A 27,008-nucleotide genomic window follows, 5' to 3' on the forward strand; every position below is an offset into this window, starting at 1 on the left:
AAGCCATTTTAAACAAATACAAACTTATTAAACTCAGTTTGATTCACAAGAGAAATTTTTAGGCGAGTTTCAAACTAGTCACAGTATATTTGAGTTTTGAATAATTAACAGGGAGTGCAAAATAACTCAGAAGACAAGAACTCTCAAAAGAGTTTCAATTTCTGCAAGCATAGAATTAGTCTACATTAATTCCAATCCATGTTTTTTTCCTGCTGCAGTCCTAGGAAGCTGGGTGGCAGCCGCCATCTTCTTGGTCCTTCTGCGTCCTGAGAGCCAGGCTCGCAGCTAGGTGGCTGCCACATGTGCCTTGGCTCTGAGCCGAGAGATAGCCTCCCATGCCCTGGCTTGAAGATGGACAGCAGCTGCCTGCCCACATCCTTGGGTCCCAGCCTGCGTGGAAGCCTCCTCTGCCCCAGCTCGGAGCAGGTAGCAATTGCCCACCTCCCGGGCTGGCAGCCAGGTAGCAGCCGCCTGCAACTTGCCATGGTAGCAGCTCCCCTCCTCGGCTCAAAGCCCAATAACCAGAAAGCCAGGCAGAGAGCCCAGCAGCTTGCCCAGTCCTGGAGCCAGGCTCTATGGGCAGGCTTACTTGTCAGTTTCACTGCTCTAGCTGAGCAGTGAAATTGACAACTATGACAGTCCCAGATGTTACCAGTATAAAAATCTTAAAAGGGGCCCACACCCTAAGGATGGCCATGGGGAGCGCTGCTATCCACTCTGAGCCGCTAGTGCCTGCTCATACCTCAAAAGTTCCCGCCTGTGTGAGGAGAACATCCCGTGACCCCCACCATCAGGCCATAGTGAGTGGCTGGCATTGACCTTTGCTCTTATATGGAGGTAGGGGAGGAGGAAGGAGAAACAGCAGGGGGTTTTGTGATCTGCCACAGCCACACAGCATTGCAGAACGCAGAACTCTTCTGCTTTATGAGAAATACAGTCATCTAGTAGTAAAGGGGGAAAAGATTGTATTTCTCAGAGTGGAAAATTGAGTGTTGGGGTACTTATTACAATTTTCAGAAGTTAGGGGGTTCTTGCTACTTAAAAATACTACTTTGCTACTTAGGTTACATCTACACTACAGAGCCTATGCCAGAATAGCTGTGTCATACATCGCACTAAGGCTATGTCTACATTACAATGATAAGTTGACCTGTGTTAGGCCAACTTACAGCCACTGCATTAATTACTGTGGTGGCTGATCTCCACACTACCCTCCTTCTGTCAGTCGTGTACATCCTCACCAGAAGCACTTCTACAGACCAAGAGGGGCAGTGTGGCTCTCAGCTCCCCATCAGCAGCCCAGCTACCACGCAGGGCTCCTCCCCTCCACACACCCAGCCAGGAGCGGGACGGGGACCACCTGGGGCTTCTCGCCTCCGGCAGGAAGATCCACACCGAGTCTGGTTGGCTGCTGTGCTCCTGGCAGGGTGTGAGGAACCAGGCCCCAAGGGGCAGCAGGACTCCCAGAGGGGAGCCCAAGTGGCAGCCCGGCTTGGATCAGAGACCTGGCAGCAACCAGGGTCCTGAGCCATGAAGTTGACAAGAATGACAGCTATGTAAGGAATGCAGGGTCTACACCAACATAAGCACTACACCTCTCATTGAGGTGGTTTTATTATGTTTCCATAGGAGGGGAGTTACATCAAGGGGAGGAGCATTTCACTGTGTACATTTTCACTGTTTTGTCAACAAAAGCTGACTTTTGTCAACAAAACCATATAGGGTAGACGAGGCTTAAGATAGATGCAGTAGAGGAGTTTTTCTATCAGTGTAGGAACACCACCTCCCCAATGATGTTAGCTATGCCATCAACAGTCCTCTTCCAATGACGTAGCTACATTTATACTGGACGTTTTGTCAGCATACCTATGCCAGTCAGGGGTGTGGTTTGTTCATACCCCTGACCAACACAGCTATGCTGACATTACTCTTAAGTGTAGGCCACACCATAGAAGGAATCAAATCTGGATGGATATATTTCTTAAAGGACTCATCCAGAGCTATTCCACTTCCAAGAAGGCTTGCATGAACTGACCAATCTTGCATCAAACTCTGGAAGTGACAAACTTAGGCTCAGTTTCAGGCCTGGTACACAGTTAAAAGTTTGCTGTCGTTGCTATGACAGTTAGGAATGTGTGTTGGGATGGGGTGGGGGAGGACGCACAGCCCTAACACATACAACTACGCTGGCAACAATCCTAGTATAGATGCAGTTATACCAGCAAAAAGTCCTTTCATTGGTATAACTTAGTTCATTCAGGGAAGTGGCATAATTCTTTTGCCGGTATAAACTGTGTCTACACAAGGGGCATTTTCCAGTACAACCATGCTGGAAACCCTTTCTAGGTCAGGTCTACACCAAAGTTAGGTTGAATCAGCTACATCATTAAGAGGTGTGAAAAATCTACACCCCTGAGTGACATAGTTAAGATGATCTAACCCCCCCCCCCCCCCCGAGGTACACAGCACTCGGTTGATGAAACAATTCTTTCGTTGACCCAGCTACGGCCTCTCAAGATGTATTAACTTCAGCCCCTCCCATTGCTGTAATGAGTGTCTATACTGAAGTACTACAATGATGCAGCTGCAGTGTTTCTAGTGAAGACATACCCCTAGTGCACACAAGGCCTTAGGGCAGGTCTACACTACAGAATTACTTTAGTATTACTATGTCGTTCAGTGTGTGAATAATCCACACTCCTGAGCAACTGTTATACCAACCTAAGCACCAGCTGATCTTTACTAAGACAAGACAGGCCATTTACAATACACCCTTTGCTTCTCTACAGAGGAAAAAAGACACTAAACTATCTAAACTCCTGCATGCCACAGGGACCACAACAGTGATAACCTTAACTCACCCAACAATATTGTAGATCTATCCAGCTACATACTTAACCCAACAGAAGAGTCTGTTCTATCTCTATCTGTGGACTCTATCCTCAGGCCCTATGCTACCAGTACTCCTAGGTATTTTTGGGATACCACTGACTTCCTGAGAAAACTACAATCCATTGGTGATCTTCCAGAAAACACCATCCTGGCCACTATGGATGTAGAGGCTCTCTACATCAACATTCCTCACAAAGATAGACTACTAGCTATCGGGAACAGTATCCCCGATAATGCTGTGGCACACCTGATAGCTGAACCCACAACCATTTCAGATTTAGAGAAGATTTATACCTTCAAGTCAGCGGCACGGCTATGGGTACCTGCATGGCCCCACAATATGCCAACATTTTCATGGCTGACATAGAAAAACACTCCCTCAACTCTCGTCCCAAAGTGCCCCTCCTCTACCTATGCTACATGGATGGCATTTTCATCATCTGGACCCATGGAAAAGAGTCCCTTGAAGAATTCCACCAGGATTTCAACAATTTTCACCCCACAATCAACCTTAGCCTGGACCAGTCCACACAAGAAATCCACTTCCTGGACACAATAGTACAAATAAGTGATTGCCACATAAACACCACCTTATATCGAAAACCCACCAACCACTACACATACCTACATGCCTCCAGCTTCCATCCAGGACACATCACACCATCCATTGTCTACAGCCAAGCCCTAAGATACAACCACATTTGTGCCAATCCCTTAGACAGAGACAAACACTTACAGGATCTCTATCAAGCATTCTTAAAACTACAACACCCACCTAGGGAAGTGAAGAAACAAATTGACAGAGCCAGACGGGTACCCAGGAGTCACCTACTACAGGACAGACCCAACAAAGAAAACAACAATGCCACTGGCCATCACCTACAGCCCCCAGTTAAAACCTCTCCAACACATCATCAAGGATCTACAACCTATCCTGGAAGACGATCCCTCACTCTCACAAACCTTGAGAGGTAGGCAATCCTTGCTTACAGATAGCCCCCCAACCTGAAGCAAATACTCACCAGCAAACTGCACGCCATACAACAGAAACACTAACCCAGGAACGTATCCTTGCAACAAACCCTGTTGCCAACTCTGCCCGCATATCTACTCAAGTGACACCATCATAGGACCTAACCACATCAGCCACACCATCAGGAGCTCGTTCACCTGCACATCTATTAATGTGATATATGCCATCATGTGCCAGCAATGCCCCTCTGCCATATATATCGGCCAAATCGGACTGTCTCTACGCAAAAGAATAAAGACACAAATCAGACATCAGGAATAGCAACACTAAAAAACCAGTAGGAGAACACTTCAGTCTCCCTGGACACTCAGTAACGACTTGAAAGTTGCCATACTTCAACAAAAAAACTTCAAAAACAAACTTCAGCGTGAAACTGCAGAGCTGGAACTCATATGCAAACTTGACACTATCAGACTAGGTCTGAATAGAGACTGGGAGTGGCTAGCACACTACAAAAAATAATGTACCCTCCTGGCATTCACACCTTCTCATCAGCTGTTGTGAATGGACCTCAGTTTCCACTTCATGCATCTGACGAAGTGGGCTGCTGCCCACGAACGCTTATGCCCAAATAAATGTGTTAGTCTTTAAGGTGCCACAGGACTCTCATATATACTAGTAGACCATTGTGTAGGAGTAACTGTTTCTCAATGTGCTTATGTTGCAATTTTGGACAGGTCAGTTATTTCCCTTAGAATAACTACTTGCTTTAGTTATTCATATATTGTGTAATACAGATTTGTTGTAATATGCCATGTGCAATAATTCTACGGTGACATGCTACTTAATGTAAGAATGGTACTTTTGCATGGTGCTCCTACTAGCAAGCCCCAATAATACAAAGGTCTCTTCTAAGACAGCATTTTGAAGCTCTAGATAGTATTTTTAGTACAGCATATTAATTAGAAGTTGTTATATTTCAGTGAAAAATGCACAAAACCTTTTACTAGAGCTCACCCTAAGGGCTCCCAAACCAGAATCAGCTACCATAACAGGACATGATATTGAACGGAAAGAAAATTAATAGAATAAGTCTGAAGTTAACTTCTTATAGTGGAACAGGATTCTCTGTCTCCTCAATGGCTGTGTTAAGATTTCATCCTCTCAAAGACACCAAATACTCCTCCTTCCCTTTGGAAACCATGAACACCATTACTTAGTAATTCATAGGACCTGCTTATGAAGGAAGTGAGGTAGTCTCATCCCATTACCCTAGCTGAGGATGGGAAATATGGGACAGTAACTGAATCACTTCTGTTCCTGGCATCAATGATTAGTGACAGCACTCTCTTCCTACAGCGTGAACCCTCTGCAGTGCTTGGCAAAGAATTAAGGCAAATTCTGATCACTCATCTAGCAGTACACTGTGCTTGTGGTAAACCAGAAAAATAACCTTATCGCCTAGCAAGGAGCATGACAAATTGAAATGATTAGTCAGTTCCCTTACTGCATGTTGGATTGTGAAGAAAGGTTAATTTCACGCTGTACGCAGATTTGAGACGAGGAGACTTCATTGGCTCCTCCGTTGAAGGCTCTTTGCCACACCACCACCGCTAGCGATTCGTTTCCAATTAAAGCTCTACACTCTACAGAAACGGATTTCCCAGGAACTCGGAAAGCCCAGCGTCAGTGTGGACGGCGCTGGGGTGCACAAGTCAAACACCCCTGGATGCGGCGCTGCCCGCCGGACGAGCAGCCCCACTAACCCGTGAGGGCGCAGCGCGGCGCCGCGCCGCGGGGGACGGGAGCCAGCCTGCCAGAGCCCAGGCGCCGGGCTGTACCTCTCGCGCCCCAGCCCCTCCCCGTCGAAGCTGCCGAGAGGCGGCCGGGCGGGCACCGGCATCACAAGACAAGCCCGGTTCAGAGCCAGCCAACCCGGGCCGCCAGGCAGGGAGCCCCGCGGCCCGCAGCGGTTGCCGGGACACCCTCGCCTGCCTCCCCAGCCGCGAACACGCGGCGGCCCAGCCCACGCCGCCTGCGCTGCCGCGGGCATGGCGCACCCGGCCGGAGCCCCTCCTCCTCCTCCGCTGGAGCCCATGGCTGAGCTGAGTCAGCGCGGCGTGCGCACCCCCCGCCGGTGCCCCAGCTACCTTCCCGGTCACTCCATCCGGGCAGCGCCGCCAGCTCCGCTTCCCAACGCTCCGAGGCCGCCCCAACAAGCGCAGAGAGCGGGGCGGGCCGGGCCGCCTCCGCCGGCGGCAGATGGGGAGGGGAGGGGACGCCGTCACTGGAGCGCGCGGGGCGTCCGCGCGGCTGAGGCTGAGAAGGGGGGGGGAGGGTTGCCGGCTGCGTCCGGGCGGCGCCGTGGGGTGTCGCGCCGCGCGGCACCTCCGCCCAGGGAAGGAAAAGCGGCAAGCGTCCCCCCCAACCACAGCAAGGGACTACAATTCCCAGCATGCTTTGCGACATCCCCTCGCGGAGGCGCCAAGCTCCCCCGGCCTTGGAGCTAAGAGAGTTCCCGTTCCTGACACTCACCTTCTCCCGCCAGTAGACGAGAGCACGGCGCGCTGTATGCTGGGATATATAGTCTCCGCAGGACGCAAGGCATGCTGGGCTACGTAGTCTCCACCTGCCTCAGAGAGAGGGCTGTTGAATGACACGCGTAAATCTGGGTGTGTTATTAGCCCACTGCGCCTGCCCTTCGCCTTCCTTTAGCTCGGATCCAGCCTTCATTGTAATTACTGATCATGAGGCGGCAAGCTTGAAACGGGAAGGGTTCTGCACAGAAACTGGCCCAGGCAAGTAGGACTGGGGAAATACACAGAGTGCCCCCCCCCACTTCGATGTAGCGTTGGGAACTTATTAGGGGTTGTTTTAAGGGTATTTACTTTGTATATTTTAACATGGGATGCTGACAATTTGTGTTTTAATAGTTATAAAGCTTTAACTTTTTGAAGTTCCATGTCTACTGTCATTAAATAGTCTGTCCCCCTCCCACTGTCTGATTCCCCTGCATAATTTCTTACAGCTATGAACATTTAAATCAATACAAATTGAAAAGATGCTTTAAAATAAACATCAGTATTATCTGTCAAAATTATAAAAACAAATAAAAATCAACTTCGGCCAAGCCTAGTTCTGTGTTAAACCATCTTTATAGAAACTGTTCTAGGATGCTGGTCAACCACACTCATTTACTAGCTCATGTAGTTTATTCAACCAAAGATGCACACATACAATGGCTGTTAATAATTTTTATTTCTTTTTATGCACGCACACAAGCAAAATGATGGAAACTTCTATCAGTTACTGTTTCTTGGGAGGTTCAGCCTGAGAGGTGGTAACAGCTGTTCAGGTTAATGTTGGCAAGTTTTGCATATATATGCCTAAAAGATTTGATGCACATAACAAAAAACACATCCTGTTTATCAAAATTTCCACTTTTCTAAAAAATGTATTGATAAAGTAGCTATAAAAAGTAAAAAAAGTTATTCATACACACCTATAAATATGGTAATAGTCACAAATATTACTGTACATATGACATTGTAGATTCAATACTTATTCTCATTTACAGCAGAATTGTGCATTAATTCTGCTCAGTTCAGGTTAAGCTGAGGCACAACTCAACTCAGCAATCAAGTTGTGTTCTTCATTTCATGCATCACCAACACTAAAGGTTTTAGAATTTAGGACAAAAAACAACTTATTTTTTCACAAATAGTGTTGGCTTTGTAGTTCTGGCAAAAAAAATTTCTTCATCAAATGACATCAGCTCACATCCTATTTATTCACAGGCTTAGCTTTAAGCACATGAATAGTCTCATTGACTTCAGTGACTCCCATAAATATAATACAGGCATCAATGCTTCAAATTGTTCTGCCATCATAGAATTTCAGTAGAATTATTAACAGTTAAACATGTGAATGTTTGCCGGATCAAAGACTTTGAAGACAGAGAAAACAAATAAGTGCAGTAGCAAAATGCAAATGTTTACAGAATAACTTGTCTGACCATAGCAATATTAATTTCTTACATTTATTCCAGGTCTTTCATGCCAAAAGAGATTTACAGATTATGGCTGCAATCCTGTAATGAACTGCACATGGGCACAACAATTTGCAGAAGCAGGGCTTATACAGCATTTAAGGAGATCATTTCATCCACCACTAAAATACAAACACTTCTGATTAACTATAGTTTAACCACAGTTAAGGACAAGTGTGAAGAGTATTGTATCAAATGAATGTTATAGCGGAATTTAGAGTTGCAACATGTAATTTACTTGAAAAGAAGTACCATGAAGTGTTTAATGACCACTAATGATTAGGAACCCTGATATATTTAATCTGAAAAATGACATCCACGGCCCCCAGCCTTCCTCATGCATCACTGAGGTGGGTCAGCGTGCAGGTAGCCAGGAGCACTGGCCTCATCATTAACTCTCTCTAAAAGGCAGCGTTCAGCAGGGTTAGAGAAGGGGAGGGTGGGCATGGAGATCTAGGATCCCTATAATCTTGCCTGTTAGGGTTTCTAGAAAAGATGGGATGGTGCATACACTGTGCCTTTGAGAATGGTTTGGTAGGGGCTCTAGTGCAATGGGAACAGGTGGGTCTGGACACTGAGACCGACAGAAACTCACAACATGGAATTAATGAGGAAGAGCCCTACTGGTCCCAGGGACCTCCTTATCCCAGAGACATGGCTAGCCGGTCCCGCCCCCTTCGGGAAGCCATCTATTTACCTGCAGGACTGTTGTGGGCAGTTGACATGCCAGCCTGGGGAAGGCGGGGCATTAAGGGCCTGACATCAGTAAGGGCTACTGGATGAAAAGCTAACCTAGCCAGCAGGGCCAGTCGTCCCTGGTGAGAAGGTCCATGGCAGGCAGGGGCTGCCCTGATAATGTCCCCAAAGCCTTCCCTGAGCAGCATGGGTCCATGCATACCTCTTCTCACAGGCCCTAGCTCCGTGTGATGGCCAGGTCCTTCTGCAGGGCGTTGGTATAGTTCATGGACAGGTTGTACATCTCGTCCTTCAGCTTCAGCCCCTCATAGAAATGGGAGCTGACCTACCTTCTCATGCAGCTGTGCTCTGCCTCAATGCCCCTCAGACGCTTGTTCTGGGCCTCCAGCTGGGATATGCGGTCCTTGAGCTAGTGGCAGCGGGGCAGCAGAGACACCTTCTGGTGCTTCTCATGGGTCAGTTTCTGCTGCAAGCTGTTCACGGCCTTCACTAGGCACTCAGTCAGCTTGGAGGTCTATCAGGCCTGAGGCAAGGAGATCAGCTCAGGCCTGCATGAATCAGCGAGAGTTTCCTGGCCTGCTCCAAAGCTCCTGCACGCCAAGCACTTCCAAGCAGGCTCTGAGCCGCAGCCTCCCGCTCACCCCAGATCGGCCCAGGCTCACTAATCATCATCTATATTTTAAACAGAAGCTCCCACTTCCTAGCGGTAACTGCCTTGTGGCAGCCAAACACCCTACCGGGGTTCTGCCCAAGCCCGCCACAGTACTTCCCTTGGGCAGGGAGAGCAGACGGACATCCCATTCCTAGCAGATGAGCTGAGTGATATAAGACAGCTGTGGAGCATTGTTGTTGTTCATAGTTTATGCTGTGGTAGAGCCGAGAGGCCTTGATCAAAGCTTGGTGCCCCATCATGCTGGGTGCTGTACATGCATGTGATGAGAAGATGGTGCCTGTCTCACAGATGCCTATTGCTCACTCCTCGGCTGTGCCCTGCTCCATGGGCCAGTGCCCACTCGTCCCACCCGTGGCGTTGCAATAGTAGCAAGGGCATTTTGTAGGCACAGTATTCCACTTCCTACCCTCCATGGGGTGATATTGTGGCCTGTGTCCAAGCTGTGCCATAATTAAATTGCAACACTGCTGGTGGAACAAGTCAACTCCAGCCCATGGACCAGGGCAGCAGAAAAATGGCTGCTGGCGAGCTAGGAAACAATTTCATGCTTCAGTGAAAAGCTGTCCTCCTCTGCAGTGACCCTCACATCTGACCTGGCTCAGAGATGGCCCTGGCCAGCGGGGAGATTTACCACTGGAGTTGATGAGGTCGATGGAGGGCTCCAGGCCAGTTATCAGGGTGTAAGTGTCGGGGTTGTGAAGTTTCAGGGTTTCCAGGAAGGCCAGGGCTCCATTCTTTCCCCAGGTTTTCAGAAGATCCAACATGTGCCCTAGAAATGGGTTAGAAAAACACTAGCTCCTTGACCAAGGGCCTAACAGGACCCCAAGTGGCCCTAGAACCAGCTCTGAGAGCTGTGCCGTGGACACGCAGCCACAGAAAGGCCCTGTTTTTGGCTCCAGCTGGTGTCTGGCTGGGCTGATGGCCTGTCTAGCTGTGCAGCTCTCTCCAGGGATCATCCCAGGTCTGTATCAAACCCACACTGCGCGAGCCCTCGTTTGTATGTCAGCTGACACAGCGTAAGGGAAAACAAAGCTAACAGATTGAGGCCAGTTGTACAAGGGCAGGAAGATCGGGGGGGGGGGGGGGATGGCAATTCTCTTTCCATGGCTGCTTGCAGGCACCAGCCGTGCACGTGTCCTTAGAAAGATACAGCAGAGCAGGTTCAGCTGCAAGCTCCTCAGGGACAGCGAGCGTATGGAAACCTAGATCAAGTAGAGAGCTTCGTCTGTAGCACTGCCTGCCTCACACCTGCCAGGGCAAGAGTTAAGGCCCCAGCCTGAGCTGCCGGAGGGCTACTGCCAATATATGTGGGCAGCAGGCCCCATCACGCATCTCAGCAATTGCCTGGCTGCAACAATCTCTATGAGCACAGGCAGCAAACCCAGGGCTGCGGTCAGTGCACTGCCAGGCAGCAGCCCCAGGTCCCAGTGTTGGGTTGGGAATACCCTCGTGTTATGTTCCCTATTCCTTATGGGTAAAATACTCAGTGTGGGAATTATGTTAATTAAATGAAATGTTTAAGCTGATCATCATTTTGAAATGGCAAAAGAACAACTAGGACTCCATCTTGGAGGTCTTCTTCCCCAGTGTTTCCCACCCTTTCTGGGAAAAAGGCAGGAAAAGGAAGGTGAAAAGGAGTGTGATCTGTCTGGCAACAGGACTCTAAATTGTAGCGAGCCAGTCAGCTTGGGGCTGTCCACCCTAGAGGCAGCAAGGTGTCATCATGTGCAGGAGTTGCTGAGAGAAGAGAAGCCTCTAGGAAGAACATCACGGATAGCCTGTACACAAGAAGATCAGCAGACCTACCTGCAGTGATTCCTGAGTCCATCATCAGATCCTGAGTTGCTGGCTCATCATCCTGAGAGTCGTGAACAACGCCCCAGGAGGGAGAAGAAAGACCTTGAGTAGTTCTTATTAACTTTGGGCCTGGGTAGTTTAGGTTTAAGTTGGGAAAGAATCTGGAGTTAAGTTCCACCTTGTTAAATCCCCAAGTGACCCCTCATTTGTTATTTGCCCCCTGAATAAATTGTTTCTTGTTTTGCTTTAGTCTGAGTTTTGGTATTTACCCACCTGACTACTCCGACAGTATATGCGGAAGGGGAGACCTAGACACTTACTTTTTAATTGTTGGCGGGAGGGTTAGGTGTCTCCCATAGAATCCCGTTTATTTTCTCCAACACCAGGGCTGGCCCCCAGCCCCTTGCTCTCCATGGAAAGATGGATGAGGCGGCGCATTCAGAACCTGGGAGGAATGGCCAGACTTCCATAGTCAAAGGGAACCTCGGCAGCAGGGCAAGGGTCAGTGCTTAGCAGCTCTGAGGGGGATCCCGGCCAACCCTCTTCCACAAGTAGCAGCAGCTCCAAGATGGGACCCTCGGGTTGTGGCAGTGAGCTGGGCTCTCGGTCTGAACACACACCCACTCTCATGGTGCTGTTCGTGAAATGGGGGCCGTGCAGGACCTCCTCCTCATCCAGCTGGTCCAGGACCTTGGCCTGGCACAGGTAGGGCGTGAGTCGGTTCAGGCAGGTGCTGCACACGATCCAGTAACGATGACTCTCCAGAATCTCCCAGAGCTGTTCCTCATCCAGGTCCCGGAGTTCCATATCTGCCAGGCAAGAGACTGTCATAGCAGGCACCTCACAGGGCAGAGGAGAGAGGCAGGTAATACAAAGAAGGGAGACACAGGAGAAGAGGAGAGAGATATTGGTGAAAGGCCAGGCTAGCCCCTGGAGAGCAAGTTATGGTTTGCCTATCAGCAGTCACCCTCGTGCCTGGGGGAGGAGGGTGTGGGGCCTTTGACAGCTCTGGTGTCTGGGCTGCAAGGGATGGAAGCCAGCACACCGTGTCTGCAACACAAAATCAAGAACTATATCTGGTAACAGCAGCGTCCATGGCAGGGAGGAGAAACCCTTTTGTGTGATGCCAAGCCATCTCACTCATCACTCAAGTCAAAGAGCTACTTCACCTGGATTATAGCCACTCGAGCCCTGTGTCCAGTGCAATCAACGTTGCTGTTTTTTTGGCAAGGGGAGGGTGGTGCATGTGTATGAATGAATGGTGGTTAAAATTAAGGTCCAATGGGACCAAGTACGTGTATTTGGATCACAAATAAAACTCCACTACTGACATTAGGGCAGCTATATGACTCCAAATACATGTTGAAGCAGGAATTGTTGGGTTGTTGTAATCACTTCATATCTTTGAAACTTGAAGAAAATGCTGCTGGGAGCTATCTACAGCCCTCCAATACTGCATGCCACATGGGAGGTATGATGTGATGCTGGGGATGAGGGCAGGAACCATCACAAACAACCTGTATGATATGCCATGCAGTGCTTCCATTGATTACAGTTTACATTAATATCCTTGATATTCAAGTGAAGATTTTCTGTGCAGTTGTATTGCTGGATTTTGTTTTTTTAATTACGTTTGTAATAAAATTGACACTTTATCTCTTTAGTTTCTCCTGTTTAATATGTTTGAGCAATATCACTTTAAAAGTACTGGACACTTTCCCATAATTTGTAAGTTTAGAGTATCTTGCATAGGACATGGTGAGAGCTATGTCCTGCTGTACACAGTAATAGTCCATTAGTAGGCAGCAGCACACAGCAGCACTGATTTTCAACAGTGCTACTGAGGATGAGTTAATAAGGTGGCAGCAGCAGGCAGCATCTGGTCTTTAAAGGTAGCTTACCATGTGCCTGGCATTTTTGGGAGGGATGGGAGATATTTCTCTTTCTTCCTTCCTTCCGTGGCCTGGGCCTGCTACCAGTCATTCCTCCCTCCCTCCCGTCCCCCAGACGTCTTTAAGGCCTGACGCACAGGCAGCCACAGCAAGCAATGTGTGGTCATAGCGCCGCTCACTTTGCAGGCTCACTCACTCTTTCCCCCCCATTTCTCTCTCAGACTCTGAGCTGTCGGACGCCAGGAAATGCTTGTTGCATACAAAACCAAGTTTAATTGCTCCAGTCACATGCACCAGCTTCCTCTCCCACCCACAAGTGCTGCCCTTTCACCAGGGTTCAGTGGAGGAAAAAAAAATAAAACTGACATCAGAAGAGTCTGGTGGTTTGTCGCCATGGATAATACCCTCCCGGGGGCTGCAGGAGGGTCCAGAGAAACTTCTAGGCAGAGGAGGAGAGCGCCCAACCCCCCTGCCCTGACCACAGCACTACCGCAGACAAGGAAGCCAGCCCAGGTGCAAGAGCAAGAGGGTCACATAAGAAGGCAGTTCCACTCATTGCCATATGAGTTCTCCACCCGATCGATCTCCTTGATTATTCCCTGCGCCATCTGTGGGGACAGGGTGGAGGGGGAGCCGTGTTCGAGTGAGTAGGGACCCACAGCCACCTGAGGGATTGGGTGAGCGGGGAGCCACTCAAGGGAATCCACTCACCCTGTGCTTCAGGCACGGGGCCCCTGGCTTCCCAGCATCCACTGGCACAAGGAGACGCTGCCAGCCTCCCAGGAGCTCTTCTATTCCGCTAGCTGCTGCAGTGCTTGCAGCAGGCTGAGCTCTGGAGGAATTCAGTCACTCTTGTCTCTGCAGTGCAGGGACTTTACCCCTCCATTCAGCCACCCCTGCCACCCGCCAAACCCTCAGCTCTGTTGGGATGGGCAAATTCCCCCGCTTCCCCCAGCCATGCAGGTACCAGATGTGGTAGGGATCAGCCAATTCAGCCCCTCACACTGTGCCTCTCACCCCCGAGTGCTGGGACCAACAGGTGAAATATACCAGACCTGCTTGTCTTTGGCTGACGACTCCAGGAAGACAGACCCCCAGGAATCAGCCAGCTTCTTGTCCTCATCCATCTTTACCTCCTGCCTAGAGACACAACAGGGGGTTGAATAAGAGCAAGACGAGGAGCGAAGGTCCTGTTAGACCAGAGCTTCCCCCTCCCCCCACAGGTGACAGCATGCTGGATGGGGAAAGGGGCCATGGGCTGGAGATGGGGTGCGGGGACAAATAGGCTCACAGACCACCCAGTCATCACAACACGGGCCACACACACCCAGAGTGTCAGGTGTCCAGCCCTGCTGCAGAAGGACTGCTCAGGCCACAGTCCATTCAGCTCTGGGCTGGCACAAAGGGGCTTCGTTACCATCCACAGCCTCGATTGCTTGTGCTGGGGGATGGGGGAAATGCCCCACTTGGAGTCAGATGAAGATCCACATAGCCGTGGATGCCAATGATGAAGGAGTGGGGCAGGATGGTGTACTCATCCTGGAGATCTGCGTGCTGGAGGAGAGGTGAGTGAACAGTGGGCGGTGAGAAATAAACACAGACAAGATTGCTCCCCCACCCTTCCCTGGACACCCACACCCCAGTGAGACACAGAAGCCCAGGCCAAGCCAAGCAGAACCAAGCCAGGTCAGCATGCAGATGAGAGAACCCCAGCAGGCAGTTGTGTTACAGGAGGGGGCACTGCCCACTACTGCCCCACCATGATGCTAAGGGACACAGTTGTTCCTGGAGATTAATTCCTTTGGAAACACTGAACCTTTCACAATGGGTGTTTGTTGGATGTTTTTTTGTTTGGGAGGGGAGGGATTAACCAAACACGCTCCCCCCCACAAAACTCCCTCTGGTCTTGAGGCAAGATTCCCTCTTCCTGACCTAAATTGCTGCCTTGACAGGTGATGGGTCCCACCCCAGAGATGGCTGCTCCATGGATAGGTTTTGGGGGTGGAGAGGGGAGACTCGTCAGGATAAGGCATCATGGGGAAAGCTACACCTAGTCCTGTCTCCGCTCCCTGCCCTGCCCTAGGCCTGACCTGCTCTGCAATATCCACTATCTGGAGGTGAAATTCATCCTTTCCCCACCATCAGCATTTTGTTGTAGGCTGTAGGGAATCAATGGAGAGAGAGTCAGTTCCACAGTGCGACCCTCCAGTTCAATCTGCCACATCACTTTGCCAAGTTTTGTCCCCTTTCTTCCCTGGTGGTGGCTCTATTTCCCCTCCCACCTGCTGTCTTTAACAAGGGGTGGGGGGCAAGGACCAGCTCCAGAGCACTGCCCATCAAGACTGGTTTTGTAGGGAACTCTAGACACTAGGGGAACACATAATGCACAAAGACAATTGTAGTTACAAGGGTGGAGATGCTGGCTATGGATTCAGCGCTAAAAGGGCTCTGCAGTCACTGCTTTTCACCATGTAGTCATAGCACTCCAGGAACTCCTCCTCAACAATCTGGTGAACCAGGGAGGTTTTGCCTGGAGAGAAGAGATTTAAATTTTGTTGTTGTGAATGTTGCAGGGCACGTCTACCCACGATGGGCAAGGGCCACTGTCAGCTGACCCACGCTCATGGGGCTCCTGCTAAAAGGCTGTTTAATGGCAGGCAGCGTAGACCAGTGAACTAGAGTCCAAATGTCTATACCATAACTAAACAAGCCCCTTAGCCCAAGTCAGCTGGCATGGGCCAGCTGCAGGTGTCTAACCGCAGCATAGATGTACCCTTAAACCCTGGCTTTCCAGCCTCTAAGAGCCACCCACCAAGCCCTTGCTCTTGCCCTTCCACAGAGACAAGGGCCCCCTAGGTTACAACCATGTCAAGGTTGATTGAGACAATGCAGATGCCCAGATTTGCACCAGCAATAAGTTCTGCTGTTCTGCTCCGGCAACGTCCCCCCCACTCTGTGCAGGATGTGGGACACAGGGGGAAAAAAATCAGTCCCCAAGTGGGGGTTTTTTAGGCTTGATCAGGGGATTGGCCCAGGCCCCATTCTGCCATGGCCCCCCCTACTCATTGACCTGTGGTGTGGGAGGAGGAATCTCCTGCCCATTAGCAGACTGCCCTCTGCAAGCCCAGGCATGGCCCCAGAGCTGGAGTCTGACACCTGCACACACCAAAAGTGGGGTGATATAAACTAGATTTAAAGAAACAAAGCCACAGTTCCCTGAGCGTGACCTCTGCACCCTGCATTTCCATCCTTTTCCTCCCTTCCTTCTTCCTCCTCCGGCCTAGGGCTGCCTCCACTCTTAATGGTAATGAAAATCAAACAGAGCCCAGTGAATGACCCCATCCCCTGGCCCACCAGTTCGTGGAGTGGGCCAGAATATCAGTCAGAGAGCTGGGAGCAGAGACAGAGAGCTGCACACCCCAGGAATTAGCCATTACCCCCCAGCCCCGGGGCGAGCCTAGGGGCAGCCCCTCACCACCACACCTCCTGCTTCTGTGCAGCTCACCCCTCCCCACTCTACCAGCCCCCCTCCGTACAGCCAGCCCCTTGCGGTCCGAGCCCCTCATGCCCCACGCCCTGCAGACAACCTGTGCATCATCCCGCCGCATGCAGTGCCCAGCGCCAGCCCCCACCCCGCCCGAGACCTTACATGCACCCTGCACCCCCACCCCACTAGCTCCAGGCCCCCCACACCCAGCTCCTGCAGGGGGAGGAGCCCAGCCGGACTCACCCATGGAGCTGTAATCCAGGATCACCACCTTCCTGTAGCGCACCAGCTGCATCATCCCATGCGGCGTCCCTGGACACCAAACAGCTTGGCCCGGGTCGGGGACGGGTCGCTGGCGGTGGCGCCGGTGCGTTCTCCAATTCACTAGACTAGTTAATCGTGCTCCCTCCCCCACCAGAGCCAGGCTGTCAGAGTCAGGCGTGCACGCGGAGCAGCAGCACGCGCCTACCTCTCTGTGGCGCTTGCCTCCTCACTTTTCATAATGATGCACCACGTGGTGCGTTGGGTGGGGCGGACGGAGAACTCGGAGGAGGAGCCACAGCGTCACACGACAGGAGCAAGAAGGGGGGTGTGCTATGCGTATGGTATCCGTGCGTCACTTCCTGTCACGTGACATGATGCGGCGCTCACTGCTTCTGGTCACATGGCGAGAGATCGCTTCCGGCCACATGTCTGCTGAGAGGCCCTGGCTACGTCCTCCGAAAAGGAGCATGCGTGTTTTCTGCCAATTTGATTGGCTGCGCTACTCTAAGGGCCTGCGAGCGACTCGGTTACGCTGCGGCAGTAGGAGGTTCTTCCTTTTCTGTGTGGCAGCCATTGAGGCAGCACGATGAAGGCGTCAGGCACCGTAAGTGAGGCCCTCAGGGCCTGGCGGGCTACGGCCAGACAGCCCCGGCCCGGTTTGGTGCGCTGGGGGGGCTAATAACTGGCTTCGGGTCTCCCTGGTGGGTGCCACCAGCCGTGTCCGCCCGATCTTCTCCTCAGGGAGCGAACGCACAATATGGCGGCCCGAAGAACGTGAGCCTAGGGGAGGGCGCGCGGACAGGCTAGGTAGGCCGCGCGCGCGACCCGAGTCTCGAGGCCCCGGAACCGCGGCTCTGTGGTTAGAGCAGGTGCCCCAAGAGGCTGTTTTCTTACCTTGTAGTACAGCGCGCACGAGCCCGGGGCCACGTGTCGCCTCTCAGGAGCCGAAGTGCTCATGGAATAGAAGGGTCCGACCAGTCCCTGCAGGAGAGCTGGACTCGGGGGCGGTGGTCGTGACCCGTGGGGCTGCTGCAAGCTGTTTCCCCTAATATTGCTGTCTGCAGTAACTGCAGGCATGATTCTTCCCGCCATCGCCTGCCTCACTGTACGGCTAACACTGTCTTGCTTTCACCTCTAAACATTAGAGGATATTTTTAATTCTTTCTCTCTTGTTTTTAGCTGAGGGAGTATAAAGTTGTTGGGCGATGCCTTCCTACTCTTAAATGTCCAACGCCACCCCTCTATCGGATGCGTATCTTCGCTCCTAATCACGTTGTTGCCAAGTCCCGTTTCTGGTACTTCGTGTCTCAGCTGAAGAAGATGAAGAAGTCTTCTGGGGAAATTGTGTGTTGTGGACAGGTATGGTCTTAAAAAAATACCCACCTAGTCTTGGAGTCTTTTGGAATTTCAGTTATGTTTTATATGTTAAGAGCTCATCATGTTACTGAAAACGAAATTAAACTTTTAATCTGTGTCATATTTTGTGTACCTGACTATCTAACTCCTCCTTACCACAATGATTAGGAACCATGAATAATTTAAAAGTAAATGTGTTAGTGTTCAGCCTTGCAAAATCATAATGACAAATAACTCCTATATGCAATCTACACTGCCACTGGTCTCCCCACCTCATCCCCTAAACAATACACTAATGGAGAACTAATATTTTATTTCCAAAAGGGTATCCGTGTTAGTCTGTTTTTAGCAAAACAACGAGAGTCCATCCAACGAAGTGGGTTTCTGCCCACGAAAGCTTATGCCCAAATAAGTGTGTTAGTCTTTAAGGTGCCACAGAACTCTCACTGTTTTGCTAATATTTTATTTGTTGCTTAGAAAATACTTGGTCTAAGTACTGTTTTCAGAACTGGTGTAATTTTTAAGTAGTGAACATCATAATTTTGAAATGGTTTCCTAATTTACTTGATGTATATCAATTGGGGCCCATCTAAACCATGTAATCCTAATCTGTTTTGTAATTCTATATAATTTCATTTGCAACTATAGTATCTAGTAAAGTTTACAGTCCATGGTATTGAAATGAAATTGTTTCCTTTTGTAAAACAAACTTTCTCCTTTGTCATGCTCATTCTCATACTCATCTTCCCTTAATTGGAATTTTAAAAAGTAATTGACACAATTAGAGTTAAACTTATTTTGTTGGTTTTGTTTTGTTCTTTAAATTAAGTTTTGGGGCTAAATGACAGTTTAGGCATAGTTTTCAAAAGGCCAAAGTGACTATGGGAGCATAAATCCCGCTGAAAATAATTAGAACTTGTACTCCCAAATCACTCTGCGTTTCTGAAAAATCTCACTTTATCTCTTTGGAAAGATACTAACTTACATGGGTAGAAAATCTACTCACCTATCCTTTATCATGATTGATGACAAAAAACTGACCAACTTAACCTGTGTGTGTAAAAACAAAATAAAAAACTCCCAAGATGATAGAATTCTGCAATATCTTTCAACTAGTACTTTAACATGTTAGTCTCCTAAACTGTTATTTATTATCATAACTACATAATACATCAGTGAGGTAGTGTCTTTATATCTGGTTCTTTCTTCACTTTTATAACCTCAGGTATTTGAAAAGTCCCCTTTGCGGGTGAAAAACTTTGGTATCTGGCTACGCTATGATTCTCGTAGTGGAACCCACAACATGTACAGAGAATACAGGGATTTGACAACTGCTGGTGCTGTTACACAGTGCTGTAAGTAAATATTTGTTGGGACAAAGAATAATCCATTAGCATTGGTATGTAAAAGACCTCACACGGCAGTTTAGGAATTAAAATAGAGAGATACAGGAAAACCTAGGTGAGAGTGGTGACTGCATTCAGATGACAATGCAGCTATATTCAAAAAGCAAATTAAAATGATTGGAACTGCTGGAACAACCAAGTTACAGTGATTGCTGGAGACTTTCATTCTAACCAGTATTTCTTATTCCCTTAAAGTTCTCTTGAAGTTACCCTTTTAACTGAAACTGATGTTTTAAAGAAGCAGTTTTAGTTATACAGTTGTGTAAAGTTCTAGTTTGGCGGTCTTCCAGTTCAGGTTATTTCTTGCATCATACTTGTGTTTAAAAAAATATTATTGGTTCCTCAGAAAATGTTTGCTTTAAATACAGATATTTTTTGAAAAATCACTGTCACCCTTCTTTTCTGCAGCATACTTAATAGTATATTGGACTTGATTACTTTTTGAATGTTCTTGTTGAAATCTTACAAGCACCAAAGTGAGGAAATTCAGATATATTTCATTTGGCCATATAGAACATATTAAGGCTAGCATCCATGCCATATGGAAAATATTTGTGCTTTGGAGCAGAACGAGTTTCTGTGGGAATTGAATTTCCTGAAATCTTTTGTATAGAAGATAATGTGTGTTTGGCCAAAAAAAGCCTCAGTTTACAAAGAGTCACAAATAGACCTTAATATATGACAGACTAATGATCTATTGTGTTGAGATACCTGAAGCTACCTTTTAATTCAGATTCCATGTGCAGTTACTATAATGGCTGATATTTTTTCATTATAAATTTAACAATACTAATGGCATTTTAATTCATAAGAGTTTAAAATGCTTTGAAAAGTGCACACAAAAACCCAAAGAATATTATTTTAGTAATAGTGTTCTTGTCATGTGTGCAAATATCATATGTACCTTGTCGCCTTTCAAGAGCTGAAGTGCTTTTGAAAGTGAAACTGAAGGTCCAACATAAAACTTTCCGCGTATTCTCTGTTAAATGGATTCATTTTATCGAATTAAGTTTTAAACATAACAGTTTACCACCCTGTGTGTATTTTTTATATCTAATCTGCTTCATGCAATGTAATTGAGAGCTTGTTCAGAATTCCTTGTACGTCCATCTTACATCTGAGTTATAAACTCCTGAAAGCTGAGGATTTATATGGAAATGTGTGTTCTGCCTTTATGAGAGCATTGTAGTAGGCACAATAATATTGAAGATATCAATTTTTTTATAAACTGATCATTAACTCTTGAGATCTACAGAATTACTGGACAGAGAGGTTAAACTTGTATATAATGTTGTATATTATGGTTTATATATGATGAATTCCAAAATTGGAGCCCATGCTTTGAGATATAAAGATGGCCTCAGATTTCTCTGAGAATCTGTTTCAAATATGAACCCTCAGATCTATCAGTTTCTTGCATATTTCTTGTGTGAACTGAGGACTCCTAATGGTGCTAAAGTTGGTGGCTTTTAAATCTGGAAACTAAGGGTGGTTATACTTAAAGAATAACTCAGCCATTGGAAAGTATGAAAATAATTATTGTAACCAACTTATATCTTACACTTGAAGGTATGGAATACTGGATCTCCTGATTCACTAATTTCTTGTCCAAAAAAATTCCACCCTGGCTGAACTACACATGCAGAATTGTACCTTTTTGAAGAATTTTGATGTGTGGGGGAGGTGGCAGCACCTCTGACTTATAATGGAAAGCTTCAGTAGAGACTGTTGCTCCTCTGTTAATAATCCTCCTGATTAGAATAACTATAGGGAAAGTATAGGAAAAAATGCATTACCAAGCTGCAGTTTCAATTATAGTATGCAAGTCAGCTATTAAATTTAATATGCAAGAATGATGAGTTTCATTATAAGGCCCCTTATTTAAGAAAACATGCTACATGTAAGCATTTCAAACTGCAAATGGGAGATGAGAAAATAAAAATTTTGTGAACCTTGTTGTTTAAACAATACAAGAGATAATGTTGACATTACCTGATGTTACAGACCGTGATATGGGTGCCCGCCATCGTGCCCGTGCTCACTCTATTCAGATCATGAAGGTTGAGGAGATTGCTGCTAGCAAGTGCCGTAGACCTGCAGTCAAGCAATTCCACGTAAGTGAAACAAAGTAAAACAGGTGGTTGGTGGTGCTCATTGTAACAAACAAGATGGGAAAATATCTGTATTACCTAGAGGTTTGCACTAGGTTTACAAGATATACTATGCTGATTAAAAATACAGATTGTTGCATTGCAGGCCAACAATAATTTTATACAGCAGAAATGTATTAAGTCAAACTTACGTATGCTGTTTGAACCTGGAATCATGGGTTCGTTAGTGCTAGTAGTAGCCGAGTGAAACTACAGATCAAATCTGTGTATTTCTTTCAGTGCTCATACACTTGAGTATTGTCTTAAATACAAAAGTATATCTAGTCTTACAGGTACAAGGAAAAAACTACATAGTTTATTTCAATCTTAATTTGCAGGAAAGGAAGTCTTGTATAGAAAGGTGTTAGTAGCTATATCTTTTATTATATTTGTATTGCCCAGAACCCATAGGAGTTCCCTTAATCAGGGACTAGTAAGAGGTGCTGTAAAAATCCAGAATAAAAAGACAGTCACTTCCCCAAAGAGCTTAGAAACAAGAGCCTTCAGTTGTTTCTAGCTCCTAGAAATTCTGACTCGTGGAATTGCTTTTTGCTGTGGTCTCTAATGCAGGTTAGATATGAAGGTCAGCAGTTACATTTTCTAATTCACTTAGTGACTTATTTTCCAGGGTGTATGCATGACTTGATGGATATAAATGAAAAATAACACTTTTTCCCTTGCAGGATTCGAAAATCAAGTTCCCTCTGCCACACAGAGTTCTGCGTCGTCAGCACAAACCACGTTTTACCACCAAGAGACCAAATACATTCTTCTAAATGCAAGAGCATGCTATTTGCTTTGTGTTACAATAAAATTCTTATTGGAAAGCTGTTTGACTCTTTAATTTGCCAGACTTAGTTTTGGAGGACATGTTACTAAGAACACTTACTTTGACTACTGCAGGGACAGCCACCAGAGGAAAGAAGTTTAAACTCCAACTGAGAGGCTTGTAGTTATATAACAATCTTGTATCTTAATTTTTCTTAATGTGAAAACTGCATAAGTATGAATATGAAGGCAGGTGTAATTTATTGTTAAGATTACTTTGAGCTTTTCAGCCTAAGGGATTTTAACCCTGCTTTATTGTGCACTTGGTTAATGACTATTAGTGTTCACATTTATTGTGCACTTCAATGAAAATTCAATGTCAAAATTTATAATATACTTTTTCAACAGACCTTCATCCCTGGAGTTATCAGCCTTGCCTATTGATGGTTGCTTTCATATTGAACCTTGCCAATGCTCCATTTAATTTATTTTAAAATATATCTACATTTACACTATTTAAAACATAATAAAAAACTACAAAATTTATTCTCACATAAATAAAACATGTATTTCTACCGCATAAATCATCATACTGCAGTTAAGAAATCCTACATTCCTTCTGTCTCTTCCTTCATCTGTCTCTTGGGGGGGAGGAAGGAGTCTTCCAGTATTTCTGGAATGTTCACAAATCTGGAATGGGTGGGCAAGAAAGGCTTAGGAGTTGAAAGCCCCTCAAGAAGAACATCTTACAACTTTCTGTTGTATAGGTAGAGCACTAGTGCTTATATTGATTCCAGGTGCAGAAGGAGAGGGATGGTCTCATGACCTAAACCAAACTACTTGGACCTTTAAAGATAAAAGCCAACACTTGGAATTTCAGCTAGAAGATGCTAGATAGCTGAGACAGCACTTGTGTGACAGGGTGCTGAATTCTGGACTACAGCACCTGAATGATCTTAAATAGAGCACAGTATCCTAATGCAGGTGACAAAGGTAGAGAAGGTATTAAAGTCTGTAGCCAAAATAAGGTCACTCTTGCTATACCAAGCACAAAGGGAAAAGTTGCTTGCAGCCCAGGCTGTATAATGATAGTGATTAGTCTGATTTAAAAGTAATGCCTTTCTTTCAACTAATGGTGCTGTTTTACTGCTACTCCCTTGTTCAGGGTGCTTTCTTTGCCTACTGATACACCCAGTATTAATCTGGATTAAACCTGACAGTTCAATCTCATTTGTGCTGGGACATGTGGCCTAATATTTAAGGATTAAAGGGTAAGATACAAAATGAACTATGGAAAGTTTTTTTTAAACAAAATGGAACTTTGTAATTGACAAATTGCAGCTATCAAGAGGTGGGTGACAATTGTTTATAAACTTCAAGCTCAATGGGCTATGCTACTGCAGCATCTTGTATCATGGCAACTACTTTGCATTATGTACTTTCTAATTATGACACAAATCCCCCTCATGCTAAACAGAAACTGAAACTGGAAAATATTACCTTAAACCCATTTCCTTTGATATGGTATCTTCTAGTAAGCAAGTGAGTCTGATTTTTTTCCTTCAAAATGTGTTTGAAAACACATAACAAAGTCAGCAATGATGCATGTTATTTTTAGTAAACATAAAGTTTTGTATACCCTACATTAAACTCACTGAAAACAACAATGCCATTCTACCCTGCTGTTACGGGTAAAATATCCTATTAGCTGAAATATACCATATCAGAACTAGTCACTATATCCAAAAAAGGAGGGCCGAATACAGCTCCCAATAGTATTACTGAGGCCTGGTCTATACTATAAACTTACGTCAGTATAACTATGTTGCTCAGGGGTGATTGCAGTTAGTGCAGCTGAGTGAAGCAGTTATACAAACCTAGTGTAGACAGGATTATGTTGACCATTAAGGTTTCTCTCATCAACGTGGTAATTGCCTCTCACAGAGGTAGAGTACCTACGCCAATGAGAGAAGCGCTCCCCTTGGCATAGGTAGCATCTTACTAAGTGCAATTGCACTGCTGTAAGTGTAGATGAGCTCTTAACACTATGGTGTCCTCTCTTCCCTTCTCCCTATAGGAATGGGTATGTTCTTTCCAATGTTCCTGGTCTTTACGTGATTTTTTTAACATGAGTCCTGTAGATCTGCACTGCTAAGTCATGTACAGTCCCATCTCTGACAACATTTGGGGCATCAGCTACCCCCCAATTTGATTTATCATAATTTTAATAAAGTCCTGGGGGAATTGCTGTGATGTTAAAGTATGGGTCTGAAAAATTGACAAACACTGCAGCAAGGTATATTATACTGGCAACAAATTTAAGTGATAAGTATTCAACTGCTATAGATGTAATGGAGTGGCTAGTGGCTCCCTATTTGCAATTTATGTGACCAAATCTCAATGAGTTTTTAGGGAAAAGTGCAGCAGTGTTTGCAACTGTTTTCTCACCAGGAACATCCTATAAATTGTTTCACTGAGGAGGAATATTTTTAGAAGTTCTGTTGATAAAAGAGTATTTTTGTCAAAAATAGGAGAGGCATAAGGTGTATGTTTGCACCATATTTTAATGGACTCAACAGGCTTATCACACAAGTCCCATTTATTTCATGATTGTCAGACCACTTAATGTAACTTGATTTTTTTTAATTCATGTATGGTCAAATTCTGATCCGCTGGGTCATGTCGAATAGCATATTATTGCACAAGTTGCCCAATGGGACTACTTGCAGAATAAGATGCTACTCAGTGTGTGCAAGGTGATCAGATTCTGGCCCATATTATACAAGATCTTCCTGCAAGATGACTGTTGAGCAATGTGCTCAATTGTGCAGTGCTGTATCACTGTTGCTATCAGTGTTCTAAACACATCACGGCTGGTCGTGCAGTATACCATGACTGCCCAGTTGGAACTGGAATCCAAGGACCCTGATCTGTTGTGTGTCATGCAAACAAACAGCACCACATTACTGTTTGCATTCATGGAGCATCTGCATATGGTGAACTGCTGCTTTTGGGCACATGAGACAAACACTGAGTGGTGGGATTGCATCATTATGCAGGTCTGGGATGACAAGCAGTGGCTGCAGAACTTTCCAATTTACAAAGTCACCTTCACGGAATTCTGTGCAAAGCTCGCCCCTGCCTTATGACGCAAGGACAACAGAATGAGAGATGCCATCTTGGTGGAGAAGCACATGGCAATAGCTGTGTGGAATCTGGCAACTCCAGACTGCTATTGGTTGGTCACTAATCAGTTTGGAGTGGGGAAGTCCACCATTGGCATTGTGTTCTGGCAAGTGTTCAGGGCCATTAATCGCATCCTGCTATGAAGGACTGTCACTCTGGACAATGTTCATGAAATAGTGAATGGCTTTGCAGCGATGGGATTCCCTAACTGTGGAAGGGTGATAGATGGAACACATAACCCAATCTTAGCTCTGGATCATCTAGCGACAGAATACATAAATAGAAAGGGGTACTTTTCTATAGTACTGCAAGCGCTTGTGTATCACCACGGGATTTTCACCGACATCAACGTGGGTTGGTCAGGGAAGGTGCATGCCACATGCATCTTCAGGAACATTGGACTGTACAGAGAGGGACTTTCTTTCCAGACCAAAAGATTCCAATGGGAGATGTTGAAATGCTCTTAGTGATCCTGGGAGACCCAGACTTACTGCCATGGCTCAGGATGCCTTATACGGGCAACCTGGATAGCAGCAAGGAGTGTTTCAATAACAGGTTGAACAGGTGCCGAATGACTGTTGAATGTGCGTTTGGCAGATTATAGGCTTGCTGGAGGTGTCTTTATGGTAGGCTAGACCTCAATGAGGACAATATTCCCATGGTTATCGCCGCCTGTTGTGTGCTGCATAATATATATGAAGGGTGAAAAATTTGCCCCTGGCTGGAGTGCAGCAGCCTGATGCCAGGGCTGTTAGAGGGTCACAATGGGGGGCCATTCAAGTCAGGGAGGCCTTGAGGGACTCTTTTGACAATGATCCCCAAAAAAGTGTCTTTTTGTAAACAGCAATGTGTCATGCTGACTACTATCCATCTTGCACTGTGTATCAATGAGAGGTGCAACCAGCATGTGCAAAAGACAGAGTGCTTATTTTTCAAACATTATGTCTTTATTAAATAATAATAATTGACAACAAAGACAAAAATGGGGCTGGATGGGAGAAAGCAGTGAGGGGCAGTGTGAGCTATCACAATTGGGTGTAAGTCGAGCTATCATTCTGGTAGCTGTCTGAACGGGTGGATTGAAAGAGATACCAAGACAGGCTGGGACTTTGGCAGGCATGCGTTGGTGGAGACTTTTGCAAATTAAGAACTTTTACAACCCACCAATTTATCATCTTTGCTGTGAAGCTGACCTAAGAACTTAATTTTCATCTGTGTATGTATAATGATCTTTTGACCATTACTCTTTCCTTTTTTAAAAAAAAAAATATTAGCTTAACTAATAAGCATTGCCTTTAAGCATGTATTTGGGTAAGATCTCAAATATTCATTGACCTGATTGGTAATCCTTTGGGATTGGTAGAACTCTTTTTTTACATATGATAGACAAGATTTTCAGTAATCTCTATCATATTTAATT

The 27,008-nt window shown here is 46.4% G+C and overlaps 2 protein-coding genes, 1 long non-coding RNA gene and 1 other non-coding gene across 6 annotated transcripts in view; 2 read left to right on the top strand and 2 right to left on the bottom strand.

Annotated features, from left to right (window-relative positions):
- The window catches only part of XPOT (exportin for tRNA), a 53,932-nt gene extending 47,565 nt beyond the window's left edge, over positions 1 to 6,367 (bottom strand). Inside the window, exon 1 of the mRNA XM_067564105.1 lies at positions 6,016 to 6,367. The gene's annotated coding sequence lies outside the window, so the exon portion shown is untranslated. The remainder of the gene's footprint in view (positions 1 to 6,015) is intronic.
- A 3,348-nt stretch (positions 6,368 to 9,715) lies between these two features.
- Positions 9,716 to 16,852, bottom strand: LOC137163790 (uncharacterized). 3 transcript variants are annotated; one of them, XR_010922839.1, is made up of 5 exons: positions 16,702 to 16,852; positions 15,378 to 15,501; positions 14,027 to 14,111; positions 11,400 to 11,888; positions 9,716 to 10,051 (listed from the first exon to the last, which is right to left on the bottom strand). It is a non-coding gene; the product is annotated as an uncharacterized lncRNA (long non-coding RNA). The 3 variants fall into 3 exon arrangements; XR_010922838.1 differs by having other exon boundaries at positions 14,027 to 14,107; positions 14,299 to 15,501; XR_010922840.1 differs by lacking the exons at positions 9,716 to 10,051; positions 11,400 to 11,888 and adding exons at positions 12,846 to 13,579; positions 13,683 to 13,803 and having other exon boundaries at positions 14,027 to 14,107; positions 14,299 to 15,501.
- A 320-nt stretch (positions 16,853 to 17,172) lies between these two features.
- Positions 17,173 to 22,461, top strand: RPL18A (ribosomal protein L18a). The gene is made up of 5 exons (XM_067564108.1): positions 17,173 to 17,326; positions 17,902 to 18,081; positions 19,304 to 19,433; positions 21,489 to 21,598; positions 22,318 to 22,461. Exons 1-5 carry the CDS (start codon positions 17,309 to 17,311, stop codon positions 22,408 to 22,410), a joined length of 531 nt encoding a protein of 176 aa, XP_067420209.1. The 5' UTR covers positions 17,173 to 17,308; the 3' UTR covers positions 22,411 to 22,461.
- Positions 20,316 to 20,446, top strand: LOC137164012 (small nucleolar RNA SNORA68). Its single transcript, XR_010922901.1, has one exon. It is a non-coding gene; the product is annotated as a small nucleolar RNA SNORA68 (small nucleolar RNA).
- Positions 22,462 to 27,008: the final 4,547 nt, after the last annotated feature.

Source organism: Emydura macquarii, unplaced genomic scaffold (genome assembly GCF_026122565.2).
Source record: "Emydura macquarii macquarii isolate MOO-44397 ecotype Brisbane River unplaced genomic scaffold, CSIRO-AGI_Emac_v2 contig_2636, whole genome shotgun sequence".
NCBI lineage: Eukaryota > Metazoa > Chordata > Testudines > Chelidae > Emydura > Emydura macquarii.